This window comes from Homalodisca vitripennis, chromosome 5, assembly GCF_021130785.1.
Source record: "Homalodisca vitripennis isolate AUS2020 chromosome 5, UT_GWSS_2.1, whole genome shotgun sequence".
In the NCBI taxonomy this organism is placed as follows: domain Eukaryota; kingdom Metazoa; phylum Arthropoda; class Insecta; order Hemiptera; family Cicadellidae; genus Homalodisca; species Homalodisca vitripennis.
The window spans coordinates 183,095,816-183,118,321 of record NC_060211.1 but is presented as its reverse complement, the minus strand read 5'-3'; the positions used below and the strand labels follow the sequence as shown (position 1 = coordinate 183,118,321).

The 22,506-nt window shown below is 32.0% G+C and overlaps 1 protein-coding gene across 2 annotated transcripts; it reads right to left on the bottom strand.

Moving 5' to 3' along the window:
* Positions 1-391: 391 nt before the first annotated feature.
* On the bottom strand, positions 392-21,102 carry LOC124363304 (cytosolic carboxypeptidase-like protein 5). Of its 2 annotated transcripts, none has more exons than XM_046818534.1 (6): positions 20,833-21,102; positions 16,739-16,860; positions 13,038-13,157; positions 9,544-9,689; positions 8,934-9,093; positions 392-1,294 (listed from the first exon to the last, which is right to left on the bottom strand). In XM_046818534.1, the coding sequence occupies exons 2-6, from the start codon at positions 16,827-16,829 to the stop codon at positions 1,185-1,187; spliced, it is 627 nt and encodes a 208-aa protein (XP_046674490.1). In that variant the 5' UTR covers positions 16,830-16,860; positions 20,833-21,102; the 3' UTR covers positions 392-1,184. The 2 variants fall into 2 exon arrangements, with proteins under 2 accessions (XP_046674490.1, XP_046674489.1); XM_046818533.1 differs by lacking the exon at positions 392-1,294 and adding an exon at positions 1,305-1,440 and having other exon boundaries at positions 20,833-21,095.
* Positions 21,103-22,506: the final 1,404 nt, after the last annotated feature.

Genomic DNA, 22,506 nt, shown 5'->3' with positions numbered 1-22,506 from the left:
AAGTCTTGGCTCTCTGTTGGTGGTGATATTGTGATATGATGAGATTGTAAGCAGATCTACCCTCCTGCCCTCTAGAGAATAGCACACTGTCTCCCTGTGGTAATATATGTCGTCTAGCTTTGGTTCTACAACATACATTCACAAGGCTACGTTATTACGTATCATGTTTCACAAATACACTGTAGATGAGATGTGAGCAGATCTACCCTCCTGCCCTCTAGAGAATAGCACACTGTCTCCCTGTGGTAATATATGTCGTCTAGCTTTGGTTCTACAACATACATTCACAAGGCTACGTTATTACGTATCATGTTTCACAAATACACTGTAGATGAGATTGTGAGCAGATCTACCCTCCTGCCCTCTAGAGAGTAACACACTGTCTCCCTGTGGTAATATATGTCGTCTAGCTTTGGTTCTACAACATACATTCACAAGGCTACGTTATTACGTATCATGTTTCACAAATACACTGTAGATGAGATGTGAGCAGATCTACCCTCCTGCCCTCTAGAGAGTAGCACACTGTCTCCCTGTGGTAATATATGTCGTCTAGCTTTGGTTCTACAACATACATTCACAAGGCTACGTTATTACGTATCATGTTTCACAAAAACACTGTAGATGAGATGTGAGCAGATCTACCCTCCTGCCCTCTAGAGAGTAGCACACTGTCTCCCTGTGGTAATATATGTCGTCTAGCTTTGGTTCTACAACATACATTCACAAGGCTACGTTATTACGTATCATGTTTCACAAAAACACTGTAGATGAGATGTGAGCAGATCTACCCTCCTGCCCTCTAGAGAGTAGCACACTGTCTCCCTGTGGTAATATATGTCGTCTAGCTTTGGTTCTACAACATACATTCACAAGGCTACGTTATTACGTATCATGTTTCACAAAAACACTGTAGATGAGATGTGAGCAGATCTACCCTCCTGCCCTCTAGAGAGTAGCACACTGTCTCCCTGTGGTAATATATGTCGTCTAGCTTTGGTTCTACAACATACATTCACAAGGCTACGTTATTACGTATCATGTTTCACAAAAACACTGTAGATGAGATGTGAGCAGATCTACCCTCCTGCCGTCTAGAGAATAGCACACTGTCTCCCTGTGGTAATATATGTCGTCTAGCTTTGGTTCTACAACATACATTCACAAGGCTACGTTATTACGTATCATGTTTCACAAAAACACTGTAGATGAGATGTGAGCAGATCTACCCTCCTGCCCTCTAGAGAGTAGCACACTGTCTCCCTGTGGTAATATATGTCGTCTAGCTTTGGTTCTACAACATACATTCACAAGGCTACGTTATTACGTATCATGTTTCACAAAAACACTGTAGATGAGATGTGAGCAGATCTACCCTCCTGCCGTCTAGAGAATAGCACACTGTCTCCCTGTGGTAATATATGTCGTCTAGCTTTGGTTCTACAACATACATTCACAAGGCTACGTTATTACGTATCATGTTTCACAAATACACTGTATACATAGCAAGAAAAAACAGACATATTTCCTAACTAACTTCTAGTAATCTTGAAGTGTAACAATGATTTTACATTTTGCATTAATATTTCACTTACTCTAACCCGTTTGACAAGAAACTATCTTTGAATGGTACAAAAATAACTGCAATATCTGTTCTTACAAGTGACTAATCAGCAAGATCACTAAAAGGCACTCTCATTTGTGCCCGTAACATTTCGCAAGTTACATGAAAAGTTTTACCAGATATGGTGTTAACCCTCAAAGTGCTAACCATATTTACTTGTAGTGGCCCACGGTTTTTAGGAGTTTTGCAAGCACATGTTAAAATAAACAAATAACTATATAAAAAGTTAGGAAGTACAAAAAATTAAGAAGTATAAGAAATTATATATCTTTTTACAGCCAATGCAACAGAATAAGAAAATAATTAATTACAATTACTTACCATCGCATTTTGAATGTTATTAACTGTTTTTATGAAAATATTGTGATTACTTTTTCAAATTTAGCACAGCATATAAATTATTAATACTTACTCAAATAAAAAACCAAGATTAAAAAAATATAACGGTTTGGAAATTTCATTTCTATAAAAAAGCATAGGAACAAAAAATGTGCTACTTGTGCCCACTAAAAAGCTGAAAAGCCCTAAAATCTCGCAATCACTTAAACAAATGAGTTTTATAACATCCAAAAATGGTCCTTTTTAGTATTTTTGACCTGTATTATGATTAAAAAGCTAAAAAATCTAAAATAAAACTCTGAAGGATAACCAAAAGTACTTTAGCTATCAACAGAAAAATTACTCGTTTAAATAGTGACTAGCGTACAAAACGATTCCAGCTGATGATATGCAAAGGTAAAATCATTTTTAGTCTAGCAACAGTATTTAGGAAAAAATAAAGGCGGCAAGTGGATAAATTAATGGTCCTGTTTTTCTAATCTATTATTATACAACATAGATTGAGAATGATCAATGATGGATACTATGTGTCGTTTGTGGTAAACATCTACCTAACCTCAAATAGTTCAATTTTAGCACTACTGGACATCTCACTGATATCACTTCGAGAATTTTAAGATGTTTGAAAATATTGTCCATAAATGAGGAGTATGTAATTTTAGTATATTTGAGTACAACTAAAATTTAACTCAGCGACCAAATTAGTAATTTAGAGCCTATATTACCAAACCACGAGGAGGTCCAAATTTAATGTCCACTAAATGCAGAGAGAGGCAGAATACTGTTGATATTCACATTAAGCTGGACACCATTCAAATCCTCAATTTACAAAATTGAATCAAAGAATATTTGGAATTTGACCACAAATTATTTCAATTGAATCTAACTAGTTGATGTAAACACAAACTAGAATACTTTTGTAACTTTGTAACTTGCCAGGCTGACCTGCCAAAGGTAAATGTAAATAAATAGCTTATGTATGAAGGTTAAACTCAGTACCAGTATCTATTTCTTTTGTATGTTAATACATTAAGTGTTATTTTTTATTTTATTATTATATTATGTAGGTCACCTTTGCTACAAAATGAATAAAGTATACTAGTTATTTTGTATTCATTATTAAGTAAATATAAACATAAAATCTTTAATTATGACTAATCAACATTCTGTAAAAATAATCCATCAAAACATAAGAAGCCTTCGTAAAAACTTTGATCTTTTTATACTTGAAATTGAACAGAGATATACTTTTCCCGATATAATTATTTTATCTGAAAAATGGATCAACAGTAAAGAAATAAATTTCTATGAAATACCAAATTACGCTTTATATTCAAACTGTAATGATACCTACAGAGCTGGTGGCGTTATCATTTATGTTAAAAATTCAATAACTGTTATAAATTCAACAATAGTAGAAATGCAAACAGCTGACACATTAAAAATATCATTAAAATTATGTAACTTTGACCTTTGTATTTTGGCTCTATATAGATTATATTTATATACAATAGATTCGTTTATTAAAGAGTTTACTAATATTTTAGATGGTTTTAAGAAGGAAAAAAGTTTTTTAGTTGTAGGCGACATTAACATAAATATTTTGGAAAATCATTATCTTGTAGATAATTATTAAAGGTTAATGGCAGTAAATGGTTTAGAAAGTCTTGTTAATGAACCTACAAGAATTACAGTAGATTCAGCAACATGCATTGATCATGTCTATGCGCGTTTATATGATAAGCGCTCGGTAACAATCGATGTTACAACAATACACGCTGGTATCACAGACCACTCTTTGGTATGCATTGCTCTTGGTGGGGTGGCGGAGGGGGAGACCCGGCCCCCTCCTCCGCCCCACCGGGATGGCAATTATGTGAAGCTAAAGCAGCTGTTAGCTGCTGAGGATTGGTCTTGTGTTTACAATAAACTTGATCCGTCGTCAGCTTTTGATTCGTTTATTAAAACATTTAAAAATTGTATAAGTTGTAGCAAAGAATCAATATTACAAAAAAATAAATTCAAGAAATTAAAACCTTGGATTAATGATACAATCTGTTACAAGATTAAAAGAAGGAATTCATTATTCAAATTAGTCAAAAATCATCCTCAAAACATTCAATTGAAAAATCATTATATACGTTTTAGAAATAAGCTACTAGAGGAAATTAGGATATTGAAAAATGATTATTATAAAAATAAATTAGAAAGGTGTGAAGGCAATACTAAAAACTACTTGGAAAGTTTTGAATGACATTACAAACCAAAAAATAAAAATAGCAAAACCATAGTCTTAGATGTAAATGGCAAACTTGAATATGATTCAGAGTATGTAGCAAATGAATTTAATCAGTATTTTCTTAATGTAGTAAGTGGATTAAAATTGTCCGATAATGTTCCATCTGATTTTTCTAAATTAAACATAAGAAATTACTTTATAGATAAACACCAACAAAGAACTATATTGTTAGAAACTGTATGCGAGGAAGAAATCCTTGGTATAATTAATTCATTAAAAAATAATACTTCTCCAGGTATAGATGAAATTAGTTCATATATAATAAAAACTGTCGTACCAGAAATAGTCACTATTCTCTCATATTTGATCAATTTTAGTTTTCAAAAAGGAATTTTTCCAACACAATTAAAAACAGCCGTTGTAATTCCTATATATAAAGGTGGACTAAGCAGTACGTGTAATAGCTATCGCCCAATCTCATTGCTTTCTTGTTTCTCAAAAATCTATGAAAAACTCATGAAAAAGAAAATTGTTAATTTTTTAAATAAGACAGATTTTTTTAGTAAAAATCAATTTGGCTTCAGAGAAAATATGAATACCGAAAGCGCTCTATTTAATTTTACCAAAAATGTATACAATGGCCTAAATTCAAGTAAATGTATAAGTGGTTTATTCTTAGATATAAAAAAAGCATTCGACACTGTAGATCATACAATTTTATTAAAAAAAACTTTATAGGTGTGGTATTCGAGGAATAGCTTATTCTTGGTTTGAAAGTTATTTACGGGATAGGTATCAGTGTGTCAGAATGCACTCCACATATAGTGAAATGGGTAAAATCTTATATGGCGTGCCCCAAGGGTCAGTATTGGGAGCAATCCTTTTCATTATATATATATATATATATATATATATATATATATATATAAATGATCTATGCGATGCCAGATTTCAAGGAACACTAACATCATTTGCTGATGATACAGCCCTTAGCTATGTCAAAGATAGCTGGACTGATATCCACGTTGCTATGAGCAAAGATCTAGAAATAATTCAGTGGTGGTTCACAATGAACCATATGCTTTTAAGTACGGAAAAAAACAAAATATGTCAATTTCAGTCTCAGAAAAAATGACATTATATTTGAACCTGTTTTCTATAGATGTGCTGACTGTATTTTGAAATCAAGCCAAATCAATAATTGCTTAACAATGGATTGTTCAACGATACAAAAATCGGATATTATAAAATATTTGGGAATTCATATGGATAGTGAATTTAATTGGAAAATTCACATATAGAACATTACAAAAAAACTCAATAATATTATAAGAATTTTTTATTTTTTAAGAAACATTTGCAATTTAAAAATACTTAGAATGTTATATTTTGCGCTTGTACAAAGTCGAATTGAATATGGCATATTTCTTTGGGGAAGTGCGTATGACTCAAATTTAAACTCATTACTTATGCAGCAAAAGCACTTTGTCAGATTAATAACCCACAATCATAGATTTGAACACTCACGACCATTATTTAATCAGCTTAAGATTTTCCCTATCAAGATGTTATTTATATATAAAGTATTAAAACAATACTATGATTTGATAAATACTACCAACTTAGAAGCAAATGAATACAGCTTAAAACTAAGAAATTCAGGAAATATAAGAGTCCCAAAACCAAACAATACTTTTTTTACTAAATCATTCATTTTTATGTCACCGTGGATTTTTAATAAATTACCTAACAATATATAAAAAACTCAAATAACAAATTAGTATTTTTTTTTAAATTGGGAAGGTGGTTGTTTGAACTAGAGGATATAAATTCAGTTTTATATATTCAGACATAGTAACCTCACGGCCCATATATATATTTTCAAATAATTTGAAAAATCTAATCTAACTCAAATAAGCAGGTTAATTACAACTATTATTATATTTTGTTTTGATTAAATAATACATTAATTTATATCCTCAAGAGAGATCTAAATTGTTAAATTAAGTTGTTTGCTGATGTTTTTTATGTGTTAAAATATAATAAGGAACCTCCAAACAGGCTTAGCCTTGGAGGCCCTATATTTTCTCATTTATTGTAAAATATAGGCCTAAGCGCATTTAGTTGTAGGTTATATTTTAACTATAAGTTTAGTTTATAGGTATTTTGAAGAAATAATTTTTTATTTCCAGTCTTTTGTAATGGTGCAGTCAGACCTGGCAAGATTTAGGAAATTATAACTCCATTATATTAATTTACCGTTATGTATTGATGTATGTATGTAGCCTGTAAGAAAATGAGAAAATAAATCATTCTTTATTCTTTTTTTTTTCAAAACGTAAAGTCAATTGGCTTTTCTCTGCACCACTGTCAGTGCTGGAGGTTCTGGGTTCAAATCTGGTCAGAGCTACCAGAAAATTTTATGAGAAAGAATCCGTACCTAAAATGTTTTTTATGAAGACAATAGAGAAAACATTCAAAACATAAATATGCGTTTTTGTGGTTGACGTAAAAAATCTACTTTCTAGTGTAATTTCAAACAAGATTTTTAATCAATGACCGATAGAGCCTGTGAAGTATTTATTCTGGTATAAACATAAATTATTCATTTTTCCCTGATACACTGTAAAGTTTCCCACAATTTTCTCATACTATAAACAGAAAGGATGCAATAACGTTGTATTTTACTAATAATTGCTGTTAATAGTTCATATCAAACTGACATAAATTATTGCCATAACGATCACATATAAATAACAGCACTGAATCAAATTCAGTGTGGATGATTAGTGATATGTCAAAGCAAACAGGATTACTGATATGTTCTACTTTATCACAGCTAGTGAAATAATACATGAACATGAATGTTTCTCTATTCTAAAGTTTTAAACTTCAGCTTGTAAATTATGTATAAAAGTCATCAGTTTATTTTTAAACAAGTATCAGTTAGGAAGCAAGCAGTTCAATACTTATAAACAGGTAAGTCTGTTTGTTAGTTGCATTTTTCTATTTGGTTGGTTATTTACTAGATTAATTAAAAAATTTTCCAAATTAACACAATATTTAAAAAAATGTCTGCACAAAATTAAATAACTCCGGGAAAATCTCTAAAAAATAATTTTGTCACTTCCTTAAATATTTATAACAATATGTTTTATTTAATTTGAATTTCAATTATTATAATATACAAACAATAACTATACAATGATTGAAATAATGAATTAACGAAATAATTACTAATTACACAAAACTTCCAGATAACAAGTTCCATACACATTCAGATGAATGCAACATAAAAAACCATATGGTATGCGTCTCCCTTCTCTTTGTGACAGTATAAATATGAATCATGCTAACTCTAGGAAGAAATCACATGTTGAATAAGTTCTTAAATGATTTATAAAGATACATGGAACTACTACAAGAAATACCAAATTCTCCTACAGCAGCTTTATGCTAATGTAGATTATGAGACTGTTTGAATTATGTTTAAGTAACATATACCAATATGGAGAGATTTTTTTTATTTCATAAGAAAATAAATTCTCAAAGTATGTTAACATCATCAAAAAATATGTATATAAAGTTTGGAATAATGAAAGGTTTGATATTAGGCCCTTTGATTTTCATGTCATGTATAGGTATAACGTCTAAAGTTTTAAGAAATAATATTTGTATTCATCTTTGTCTTTGAGATCATGTAAAATGCTGATAATCCCAATCTTAAATTTAAGCACAATCAATTAAAAATGTAAACATTCTCTTTTACACTGAATTGTCTAGTATTGATGATTACTTTACAAACTACAACAAAACAAGCTGTATTGAGTTTAAAAAAATAGTATACACAAACCGAACTCTATGTATGACAATTTTATAATCAAGTAAGAAGGAAATGAAAGATGTATTACAAATCAATCATTAATGTTTTCAATAAACAGAATGTTATTCAAAACTAAATTTAGGTAGAACGTGATGTACTATTGAAATTACATACACAGAAACTTTAAACTCTTTGTATTATGGTGTATTCATATACATGTTCAGTATATTTTGTGTCTTCAACCAGAAGAAACTCACAAAGATACTGAAATAGAGAGAATCAGAACAAAACCATACAAATTAACTTATGTTTTAATCTGTTTATTAAAACTGTAATTAATTTACCAAAATAAAAACTCTCAAAACACAAATAGAACAATTATTTTTAAGGAACATTTTTTTAGTGCATTGGTAAAAGCACTAAAAAAAGCACTAAATAGCAGTCGGATATGTTACCTACAGCAAAATATATTTTCTTTTATTATAGTAAACATAAAATAAACAAAAAAAGTAAGCAATTATAACATTAATATAAGTTTTTATTTTGAACGCAATTACATTTGTATTAAACATTTTCTTATGTGGTAGACAATTTTCCTGTAAATATAAGAAAAATGGTGTATATATCTTTTATAGTACTATTTATAAGTATACAATGTTTGTATGATCCTTTTTTTCACCTTTGTATTTTTTAGTAGAGGCTAGTATCTATAGCCTTTTACACATTATTCCTTTCAAAAGTATGTGTATAATAATTACAATGTGGCTGACCTAAAAGAGTTAATGCAACCTTTACAATCTACGATGATAACCATCAGATACTAACTAATCACGTACACTATAAAATAAAATAAAATAAACTAGATCAGATAGAAGTGTACACTACAGTCAGTAACCTATATTACTTACGTGGTTTAATGTTACTTGTTAGGAATTTACTGTCTATGAGATTCAGGTTCGCTTGGAGTTCAGAATAAGAGTACGGGAAAGTAAAAGCAAAGTATGTTACTGCTCGTAGATTTTCTAATGTGCGATATTTAAAACTCATGGTGAACACATTATCTTCATTCTGCAACATAAAACAATTATTGTTCATCATACCTGGAATAGTATGAATAACAGTAGGAAGTTAATATGTTACATAATACTGTACAGTGAGGTCAAAATATCACACAATTTAAACCGGAAAAACTTGGTAAATTAAGCAGAAAACTACTTTAAAAGGTTAAAAATTAGTTTTGTAACTTTCTGTTAGCTATATGTGTACTAATTAGGTACTTTATAGAGCATTTCACACAAATCTTGAATTTTTATATAAAATGTTTAATCTAATACTAAAATAGTACAAAAATAATAACGGTAACAAGTAAAAAAATTAATTATAATGATACTTATTTCATTAACTAAAAACATTAATTATAGACTCTGAATGAAAGATTTTGTTACAAAACCTTAAACTTTAAATCATTCATTTATACAATTTACAAGCATTTTAAGTTTCCATCTAAAAAAAACTTACATTGAAAGTTGGCTTGTCCCTAATTCTTTCCCAGTTGTTCCTTCCTGGAGATATCCGGAACACTGGAGCCATTCCCTGGCTGTACATCTTGGTTTGTCGGTTCAGGTTCACCATGTTCAGTTTCACTAGAGCAAATGGAGCACCACCTGTTCAGACATGTTTATTGAATAAGAGATAGATGTAGTGGTTTTCATCCTGATTTTAACCCCATAAGAATATAGTTAATCCTCAAACACTTTAATGGCTTTATTTTTGATGGTAGAGTTATGGGAAATTACTCATTTTAAACATATAATTGATATGCTTTTAATACATAATAATTTAATATATAAATTTTAATACATATTCATCTCGCTTTTGAGTTTTTTCTATATTTTTATTAGTTATTAAGAAATCTCAAAATGTTATGTAAATTCTCATGTAAATATTACAATACAAGCTTTGCACCAAAAAACTAATAAGCGTTTGGATCCGTATTAATTATATATTTAAAATTGGATCTCCTATAACTCTAGAACCAAAACTAAGGATTAAAAGTGTTTGATGTTTGACATTATTGTTATGTAATCAAACTTTTAAGTTCTTTCATAAGAGCCGGCTGTTAACTGCTAAAAATAATAATTAGAATAATTAAGATCATAATTTTAAATTTGTTATCAATAACATTTTTATTATTACATGAACACCAAGTACAGTAATATTGTCATAAACAAACAAAATTTAAGTTGACTATCTACTACTTGGTGTTGTCAGGAACTCTTCCGGAGTGTATACTGGTCTTGTCACTAGAAAATTTCAGTTCTCTACTGAGTCTATTTACTGATAAGTTCCTGAAGTTGACTGTTAGCACATTTTTGAGTTTTCGGCCCTTGTAAGAAGGTTTTTCCCCATACAGTACTGTCCAATGTTGAGGTAAAAGACGTATCTGGAGAAGTGGCGAGTGTGATTGTTGTAGATATCCCCATTTGTTTGTAGGCTTAGCCTGTCGACATGCAAGATAGCTTGCCAACATCCTTGAAGAGGATCTAGGCCAGCTAAAGATTGTAGAATGATTATTCTTTTGAAGTTTCGAAGAGTTACCCCAAACTACCAATCCATATCTCATATGGTAAATCAACTAATGCACAATAAACTATTTTCACAGCTTCCTGAGTTCCAAAACATTTCAGTTGTTTAACAACATAGATGCCAGAGCTGATCTTTTTACAGATGGTTTACATGCTCGTTCATGAAAGATTACCGTATAGAGTAACCATTTCAATCTGGTTAACCACGGATACTTGGTACATGGTCTTTTCTTTTGTGGAAGTGTACCTGCTGTGTTTTCTCAAGGTTTAGTGCTGGGTCATTATTTATACTGTAAGTGAAGGTATTCTGTAGTGATGTCAATGAGTTAGAATAAAATTCTTCTGCTAAGTCGTATTTTATCAGAAGGGTTGTGTCATCTGCATACATTATGCAGTGAGTGCCATGTTCATGTATGAAAGAGGGAACATCATTAGTAAACATTATAAATATTACTACTATAATGTAAACATTATAAATATTACTACTATAATGTAAACATTATAAATAATACAGGGCCCAGCACAGATCCCTGGGGAAACTCCTCTTGTGATTGGCTGTGGATTTGACTTGATTGTGGTTGTAAGTCCAGATGCAGTATACTGTTGCTCAAAAACCTTCAATCATCTTTGCTTGCAAACAAATCTTTTGCGATAACTCCTAAAGATGCTAATTTTTTGGAGTTCAAGACCCCAAGCAGTCAAAAGCCTTGCTACAGTTGAGAAATAAAGCTGTAATTTTTAGCCATCAATGTTGGTCTCGACTAAGCTGATGATAGCCGTGGTTGTTGATCTGTTTCTTAAACCCATGCTGGCAGTCAGAAATTAAGTTATGTTCATTAGGATGGTCCAGTAATCTTGTTAAAACTAATGTCTAAATAATTTCAGAAAATTTTGAGATCAGTGATATTGGTCAGTAATTTTCATGTTGTGGTATATTTGAGAGATTATTCAGTCGAAAGGAAAAGTAACCCTTAGCAAATGATGTATTGATAATAAATTGTGGTGAGGAGTGGGATTAATTTTTCAGCACAGTGTTTTACAATTGAGTATTCATCCACGCCAGTAGTTGATTTATTTTTTAGACTACAGATTAAAGATTTGACCTCTTTCTCAGTTGTTAGTTGGAAGTTAGTTGATATGGTCGTTACTTTCATACCAGGCACATTTACACTCAAATTAATTCTTGATTAGAAAGAGACGATTCTAAAAATACTGGTAAACAAAATTAACAAAAATCATAGTCACTTAACATCTGAGAGTAATTAAAAATGATTATATAAGTCCCTTTTGAGGTAGATACAACACTTATGCTTCATCATTATAAATTGTTAGGTCAATTATTTAATAATCTTAAGTCTACACCAGTATGATATTACACTGAATGATATGAAGTCCATTAGAGACAGAGCCTGCAAGTTTCTCATGAATCAGCCAACAAGTAACATCACCAAGTTAATATTTGTTACCTACTGTTTAATACAGTACCATTTTACTTAACCTTTGAAATGAATTATAACGTGTTAGAAATTGAGATGAGGTTTTAAAAAAGGTAAAATTTATTATAGAGATTTGTAAGGAAATATATGTTCTAGTTTCTTAGGTAACATAACTTTAACCCTTTCCGAGCCAATGACGTTACTAGACGTCATGCCTAAACTAGCGCTAAAAGCCAACGACGTCCACTGACGCAAAATCAATTTAAAAAAAAATATATTATTTAAAAGCATTTCTGGGTAACAAAATTAGTAAAAACTGTTAAACAAGGTTTATTTAAATAAGGGACAACCGTTTGTGTCTATTTTGAAGTTCACGGCTCTTGTTCGAGCGACAAAATGGCGGGCGGCCGGTTGTTCATAGTCTCCCGCAGAGCCAACGACGTCTACTCACGCGCGCTCAGTCTGCCTGTAGCTTTCCGTAAGGTAGATGTTTATTCGCCCTTCCATTTTCGATCCACGTATTTATCTTTTCAATTTTGATGTTAATGAATATTTTTAATCAATGTACAGTGTAGTTTATGTATTATTATCGTGATGTAGGGCTTTATTGTGCGCAAGACGTGCACGTCGAAGCCTGCCTTGCATCCTGACCTGTGTTTTTGAGATGTACCACACACAGTACCACAGTTTTTGTCGTTTTTCTTACATCTTATGTTATAAGAATTATTTTAAAAAATTGGTTTTGGTATTTGGGAATTTTTTTATTTTTAAGGTGTATGGCTCTTAGGAGTAGTTTTGGTTATTTATTTGTGGCTCACCAGATCTAAAGTCTTCATTACCATATCAGGTTAAAACTTTGAACATTAGGCTCACATTTCTCACTGAATATTTTTTTGGCGTGGCTAAATTTTTGCAAATAATTGGGCCTAAACTTTGTCTTAGTAAAGAAAGCTATAACTATTTTTAAATTTATTTCTAACAATAAACTCACCTTTCATTCCAAAATAAAACCAAGTCCTATTGCCATTCTCAAATTCTGTACCAGCACAGTCTGGTAAAGTCCATATGTTGAATTCATAGTCTGGCGTGCCAGCATCATTACCGCTACTTTCTGAAAATATTATTTTTAATAAGTCATTTTGACACTGGTATTATTGGTAAACTACTTTATTAGAAAGAACAGACTTTATTTGACTTACTGTGAAAATTACATGTCATTATGACAATAAATTCTTGTTTACTGCCTCCCGAAAGCAAGCAATGTCGGCCACTCTGTCCCCATCTACTTCTTATTATTATGCGATATGAGTAAATTTAGAAATAGATTATCATACATGTTTTACTAATAGTACCACAGTTAAAGATAACCTTTACAAGCGCTCACTTGATCTGAGCTTGAATTTTGGTACTGTCTCGAGGGATGTTCTACTTTTTCGCCAGAAGTGCGGGGTGTCGCCGAAGGCTACACTAATGGCCAGGGGAATTTCTGATTGGTACTTTCCCAACCTCAGATCATGTACCATATCGTCCAACTTATCCAACGCCAGACCCCGTTGGATGATCTGGCATGTGATCTGTGGTCGAGAAAGTACTGATTAGCGCCTGGTCATTAGTACAGACTTTGGTGGGGCACCACTCTACACTTCTGGTGAAAAATGTATAACCCAAATTCAAGCTCAGATCACGTGAGTCCTTGTTAATGTCGACTTTTATATTTATTATATGCACGTATGTATAGCCCAACAACAAATAGTAGATAAAAATAGAGTAGCCTACTTCTCGCTGACATCGCTTCGTTTCGGGACACAGAAAACAATAACCGATTGTTATTATGACATGTAATTTTCACAGAAAGTCAAATAAAGTCTGTTCTTTCACAGTAATGTCCCCAGTAAGAAAAATTGTGGCCTCCAGATAATACCACCAAAGTACTATCATTTCTTTAAATACACTAACCAAAAAACCATAAATATTCTACATCATGACAGTGACACCTAATACTATACAGTATACTGCATTCTACAATGCTTAATTTTTCAGAATAAACTATGTTTGAATACTGATCTAGAAACCCTGACAAAGGTGCACCACTTCGGGATGCGATGCCATAGACAAATATCTCATTTTATTTGTAGTCTTCAGTACTGTAAAAAACCAAATTCAAATAAAAATTAAAAGAACAATTTAACTTAAGAAAAAAAAAACTCCCAGTAAAAGGTAAATATTACATTGTGATGTAGTAGAAAACCTTCACCGTTTCCTTTATTCTAACTGGACCTACCCACTGAGAAGTAACAGTATAATAATACCTCCACAGAAATCCTCCTGCCAAAAACAAGTCCTGTACAATTCAGTGAAGCTTTTTAATGCTCTGCCGCTTAACTTAAATCCTTTAACTGACACACTTAAGTTTAGAAGTGTTTACAATTAAATTTAATCTATGGAGAATATCCTTGTACTCAGGACTTTTTGAATGATTGTAGGAGTTTGTTTTGATATGTTTTTATCATATATATTATTTACAGTTTTTTTTTTAATTATTTTGTTGCTTGTGTTACATTTTCCTGTAAAAATAGTTTTTTATCAATAGCAAATATGACTATAACTATGATTGTGTTGTTATCCACATACAAAGTGACAAGGTTTTATTTACGACGCTCTCATGTTGTCTGTACATCCATTTGCCATTCCCAGCAACTAACTTCTCAAAACAATGCTGTGATTCAGCATTGGTTTATTAGAAACCTCTAATCTGTTTGATAATTTAGGTTTCTTGTACGCATACTATGTTTCTTCCAAAGCTTATAGAAGTAGACGACTACAGGAGATTAACTACAATGCTTTGGTAGCCAGTGTATTTAGAGTTTTAGCAATATTTTTCTAAACTAAACTATGATGAGAAGGGTTGATTCAATGTGAATGTTGAGTTTAGCTTCAGTTCACCTTCCTCTTGTGCTGCATCTGGAATGTGAGTCAAAACTTGACTCCAGGAATCAGAGATCACGTTCATCTAAAAAGATCCAAAACAATCGGCAACGAAGAAGCTTAAAATGAACTCTTTACAGTGTTTCAACATTACAGACACCTAGACTACAAAATATTGTGTAATCAAGGTAAAGATGCTGCACTAAAAGAAAGGTCAACTGGAGCTAAACTCAATATTCACATTAAATCAACCGTTCCACCATAGCTACAGTATGTGTAGAAAACTTGGTTGCTCAACCGTGCTTAGAGATTGTATCTAAAATGTCGTAGTGCACTCAATTGAGCACCTGATGGAACACTGAGAATACCTCTTCACTTAAGATTACACTATATTTTTAGTCAAGGTGTTTCTGATGCCAAAAACATGTTATGAATTCATTTGAGGTTCTTCATCACCAACTTTTTTTGGATCTATTCAGATGAACGTGATTCCAGATTCCAAGAGTCAAGTCATATTCCAGATGCTGCGCTAAGAGGAAGGTGAACTGGAGCTAAACTCAACATTTACAATATTTTTCTTTTGGAAGAAGTTAAAGAAATACAACAAAAAAGAAATTTAAAGATTATTAATTAATTATTTTATGAATTAAATATCATTTAATAGAAATTTTAAAGGATTTTATTCCAATCTAGAAGTGAAAATTGGACTGAAGCAGTGTTTGTTGCATTTGAAATATTGGTATTTTTGAACGAGAAGATTTTATCAATTTGATACACAAAAAGGTTAATATTACTAACTTTTATTTGATTTTGCATAAGTATTTAGGTTAATTTGTTCACATTTTTGTTAAGTACATAACTTAGACTTTAAGACACAAAATATAACCCTGTCAATATCTGAACATGATAGAAGTCTGCCAATATCTGCCCACGCTATAAGCCTGCCAATATCTGCACACGCTATAAGCCTGCCAATATCTGCACACGCTATAAGCCTGCCAATATCTGCACACGCTATAAGCCTGCCAATATCTGCACCCACTATAAGCCTGCCAATATCTGCACACGCTATAAGCCTGCCAATATCTGCACACGATATAAGCCTGCCAATATCTGCACACGATATAAGCCTGTCAATATCTGCACACTCTATAAACCTGTCAATATCTGCACACGATATAAGCCTGCCAATATCTGCACACGATATAAGCCTGTCAATATCTGCACACTCTATAAACCTGTCAATATCTGCACACGATATAAGCCTGTCAATATCTGCACACGATATAAGCCTGCCAATATCTGCACACGATATAAGCCTGCCAATATCTGCACACGATATAAGCCTGCCAATATCTGCACACGATATAAGCCTGCCAATATCTGACAGCCACTCGTAAATTGGTTACGCTGTTATGAAATAACTTAGTGTTCAAATTTGAGTGGTAATGATATAGAAGTTAATTTAGGTTAATTTTATCTTTATACCGCTTGCTACGATACACACAATTGGTAAATTCAATTCAATTCAATTCGTGTTTGCAACGTCTAGTTATATTTCCTGACCTTTTGGTATTAAAAAGCTTATTTAGAAGTAAAATAAAATGGGCGGTTGATCCAGTAATTGCTCAGAATTAAGTTACCTCAGAAACATTCACATCAGTTCATCCACACCCACATAACTGAAAATGTAAAGGTAACTTGTATAACAGTCAGCTTAGTTTCATAACAAACTATTTCTATGAGATAATCAATCGCTTTACTTACCACTTGAATTTATAGGAACTTCTTCAACTCGAGCTAAATTACCAGAATCGAAATTAGATATGAATGTGAAACCAGCACAGTGAATGTCCATTATATTTCACTCGGATTGTCATATAGACAAACTGCAACAAATAAAACTTCTATTACCGTAACACTCAACCAAATAATATTCTAACTTTGTTAAAAATCCTGTAAAATCATGAATATAAGTATGTACTATTTTTATGAAATTACTTACAAGCAAAAATATTCTTACATTGTACTGGTCTTAATGTCAGATGTCAGCCATTGCCCCAGTTTTTTATACATAACATGGTTATTTCTATATTGTTTATTACAACGACCTTCTGGGAATGCAAAGCCATATTGGGCTGACAAAAGTACACCTGGCTGCAGCCCGAGCTCTCAAGGAAATACCTATCACATAACATTCGAAAATTCCAGAGGCTGTGATCACGAATGATTACGGCAATGAAAATATAATTTCCAAGGATCCTTCTTTCCTTATTAAAATTACAAATTGGTGTTTTAATTAGTTTTTATTCTAACATTCCTAGAGGTAATGACAGTTTACATTTTCAGGAATAACCTGGGCAATGGTAATGTAATTTTAGATCGATATTAGTGGTTTCCAAAAACCCAATGAATAGCTTAACTCAGTCTGGCAAACATCTAATCAGTAATAATTTTAAAGGTAAGCCACTGAGGTAATAATCATCAGTTTTGATGGGTAGGGTACGATAAGCGGACCCGGTTTTTTAAATCGAAGAATGTAATCATCGATACCTAATATTCGCATCTCAAATCCTAGACTATCAATCAATATAAAGTATCTATAGTTCTCAATAACAATCATAGGTTTTAAATTAAAATATGAATCTAATATTCACAGTGATCAAACAAATTGTTATAACTAAAATTAGGAAAACTGAAGATTTTTTTTTTTTTTTTTCTCTGGGGCGGCCTACTGCCATGCACTTAAGCCTCAAGGGCCTTTTGCGCACCCCGGAAACACCATGAGGACTACCAGTCTACAACTTCAGCAGTTCAACAAACCGCCGAAAACAACCTATCAAGTCCTCCTGGGAAAACTCGCCACCCCTGTTCAAGCTACCAAAGATGGCATACCGCTCTCTTGCTATTGCTGGGCAATCAAAGAGCAGGTGCTCAGCAGTCTCCTCCTGCTCATTACACCTTCCACAGAGCGGATCCTCCTGAAGGATACCAACTCTGTGTAGATGCTTCTTCAGGTGACCATGCCCCGTAATGAGACCAATGACCTTGGAAGACATTGATCTGTTTAATGAGAGAAGGTCCGAGGCCACCTTGGAGGAAGGTGACTGTAATACCATACGGACCCATAGGAACCACCAGCTCCCTACATGGTCTCACTCCCAGAATTCCAGCGCCTGTGCCGCTTTTTGTTTAGAGCCGTCTGTGTACCATTCGAGCTCCGCTGGTGGAAGAGGTTGCTTCCCCTCTGACCAATCATCCCTTGAGGGCAAAATAATCCTAAAGGGTTTGTCAAAGAAAAACTTTTGTGGCATCTGATCAGAGATCATATGCAAAACATCCTCCTGTATCAGAGAGCCAATTTGCTCCTCTCACAGTTACAGTTGTTTCTTTCCCACAAATTTCACATAATGGGTTTTTCCGCACGAGTCCAACATGTTGAAGTCATGAAAAACATGTCATCATCTTCCAAAGCAATGTCGCGTAGTTTTCTAAAATTGACTGTCATTTTTAATAATCTAATGTTACTTATATAAAATTGAAATATTACATTAAGGAGTATTATTTGAAAGTGTTTATAGCTATTGATATAGATTATTTAATTAATCGTTTAAAATAATTAATCAGTATCGATTGATTATATCGATGGTTATGATGAAGTAATATCGTTTGCCAATTTAGATATAAAAAACCGGATCCGCTTATAGTACCCTACCCGTTTTGATCCCAATATATCACATTTTACAAGGAAATATATATATATATATATATATATATATATATATATATATATATACATTTAAAGAGTACTACTAATAAATGGGTTTACAAAATGGGTTAAGTAATCAAACTTTTGAATCAATATGTAAATATTTTGGTTTGATATCAAGTTACTGAATTGCAACATGTAGATGTGCATAGATTATATACTTAGAGCTTTCATTATAAGTTAAATTAATGGCCAGGGTTTCCAATCTTAATTTCAACATTTTTAACGTATTCTGGTTGTCCTCAAACAAATATATATATAAATATATATATATATATATATATATATATATATATATATATATATAAAATTTTATTTTATTTCATTATGACACTAGGTTCTTGTTTTCTGCCACAAGGATGTCATGTTGGTGAGAAGGTTGCTAGTCTGACCCTATTTACTACTTGTTATTACGTAATATAAATAGGTTTAAGATTATGGTATCATAAGAATAGAGGAAGGTAATTCTAAGCAATATATGGGTCAACCTCGATTTTTCTCATATTACAATATAATGTTCCAATAGTCAATTAGAAAAGGAAATGACTAGAATTTCTTGCCGGAAAGCAGTTATAGGGAGCAGGCAACCGCCAGATGGTCATATATTGCTTAGAATTACCTATTAGTGATCAGGGGCACTGACGTGATCTAGGCTTCAAATTTGGAACTACTCGAGTTAATTTTTTTTCTAAAAGCGGGCAGGCATCGTGCGTGATCTGGGTATATACTGAATTAATTTCAGTCCGCGCGGCGTTATCAGTCACTGGCGGCCGGTCCTAATCAGTTGCTATCGTGATGTGCAGCCGTTCGGATGTTAATCCTTTTTTGTGTAATTCGTGCGAGTTTACGTTAGCGTCATTTATAGTTTGTTCTGAGGATAGTGTAACTTTAAGAAATTTTTTGTACGACCACGGAGTTTTACCACGTAATAAAACATGTCCGAGTTGCGGGGGTCAAATGACCTTAAATGAAACGGATCACGTGTTTCGATGTTGGAACAGGATAGAAAAGACTGATTGTAACCGGAAGAAAGTGAAAGTCCAGTGCAAAAAGTACGTGTCTCAGTATAAATTAACTTTATTAGGGCGGTTGCCTGCTCCCTATAACTGCTTTCCAGCAAGAAATTCTAGTCATTTCCTTTTCTAATTGACTATTGGAACATTATATTGTAAAATGAGAAAAATCGAGGTTGACCCATATATTGCTTAGAATTACCTAGAGGAATTTTCAATCCATAGCTTACTTTCCTGATCTCAGTTCACATTACAGATCATCCAACTTTGCTAACATCAGGTCATGTTAGACAATCTGGCAAATGGTCTGATATCGAGAAAGTACAGATCAGAAATGCCCCTGGTCATCAGTGCAGACTTCGGAGGCCCCACATTTCTAGCGAGAAAGGAAAAGTATCTGTTGAGATAATACCTAATTTCAAATGAGCTTTTGTTAATTTTTTATAAATAATACATACACATGTATTTACCTACTTATATAGTCTAATAACAAATAGTAGATAGATATACAGTGGCTTTGGGTGAGATAGCAGTAAGACATGATATTTAAGTAGGTTTAAATTATATTATCATAACCTATGTTATAGTAGTACTAAAGTTAAATATAACCTTTACAAGAGCGCAAAGTGACTGAGCTTGAATTTAGATACTATCTCAATAGCCTAATAACAAATAGTTAAATAATAGATAACAACAGAGTGGCCTCCTCACTGACATTATTTACTTTTGAGAGGCAGAAAACAGGAACCAATTGCCATAATGACATGTAATTTTCACAGCAGGCCTAAATCTGTCAAAATACAGTGTTCTTTCTAATAATGTAGTTTTTAGAGTCTGGTTAGAAAAACTTCCAAACATAGTGGTCTCTGGATAATGCCAAAGTACCTGTGGATCTACATCTCTGAAAATGATTAAGTTACAGAGATCTAAATATAATTAGTACATTCATATATGACTTATAACCTAACATATAGTGTTTCAACTAAATGCCCATCATAAGCTATTTATAAAATTTGATATTTTGAATTAATTAAAATAATGAAACGAAAACAATAGACTTATAGAATCAGGGAACAAACCTAGTGAAATGACGTTTTTCTACCTTCATTTCAATACAACTTAAGGTTTGAGAATAAATTACAGGACAGTGTTCAACTGATTCCTAAAATACAACAGTACGAACCCTTTCGTAAAAAAGGAGACAAGATAAAAAGTATCACTCAAGCTCAGGTTATTGACAGCAGACACACCAGATAATACATTTTGTCCAACTAACTTACTTATCAAATCAGTGAAATGTCAAATACCCTCCCCCACCACTACTTTCTTTTCTATTTTCAATCTCATGTAAATTCCCATTCCACTTTCATTTTCTTTCGTAAGGTTATCGTAGTCTGTCTTCATCAGATGTTTTATGACATAGAGGAAAATAATTCTCTATGCCACGTTTACATTTGTACAGCACGTATAATCTATAACAAAATATATTATGATAATTTTATTTTGAATTTTTGAAGCTTTAGTTCAAAGAGTATAAAAGAAAACAATTACTGAAATGTACCATACTGAGAACTATTATTGTAACAGGAAAGAGAAATTGATATTAAAATGAATTATTCATAGTGCTTAGGTAGTTTATTAGTTATTTCTGTCTTAATTATATTAAAAAACTATGCTCTAATTTTGTACATGAAAACTAAATTTCTGCAAAAACAGCAAATTACAGTAGGAGACACGTAGCTGTGCGCGCAACCGAATCAGGCCTAAGAATGTTCGTTAGAGAATGGTTTCATTAAAAAAATTTACATTAGTTCAAGAATCAAGAATCAAGAATCAAGAATCTTTATTTTGTCGTTGACATAATACATATGTATTGACAAAGTCATATTACAGCTTGAATTAGCTACAGTCAATTCTTCAATAATTTATGACATAAAAAATTATAAATATTTGAATATATCATTAGCTAACAGACATGGGTTTTAAGTTTTACTAGGCTATAATAAATAAATAAATATTGCACATAAAAATAGATATTGCACATAAAAGTAACATACATAAGAATAAATTATCACAGACAAAATAATTATTATGAAAGACAAAAATAGCATAAAAACACTGAAGTCAAATAACAAATAAAACTGCACATAAAAGTTTAAATATAACATATACAACAATATTGCATCAGCTCATAAATTTAAATGTATCACAAGTTTCAGTTATAGGCATATAGTTATCTAAAAAATATCTATTTGTTCCAAAAGCAAAAATTCTTGAACTGAATAGACTGGATTATTCAACAGCCATTCATAAAATTTTGTTAATAAGAACTTTTGATTGTTAAAGTAATTGCTAATTTTAATATATTTATTAATTTTATTATAGATTTTAAAAGACATTTCTACGTGACTATTGAGTGTTTTCTCTAGCCTGGAATGCGTCCTTGAAATATTACTACTATTTCTGGTGTGATAAGAATGCACATCATTTTGAAATCTCTGGCAAAGTGAGTCAGGTGATATAGCAAATTTATACGAAATATTTCAACGCCATGTATAGTTAGTTGAAGCTATAGGCTCAATAACAAGCAATATACAGATATGAGTTGATACTGAAAATGTATAAACTAAATAAATATAATAAATTTAAAATAATTATAAGATTTAACTTCACAATTGAAAATAAAACATAAGGCAAAATAACGTATAATTTATTGTTATTAACTCCACATCACAGGGTTATCTTTATATAGA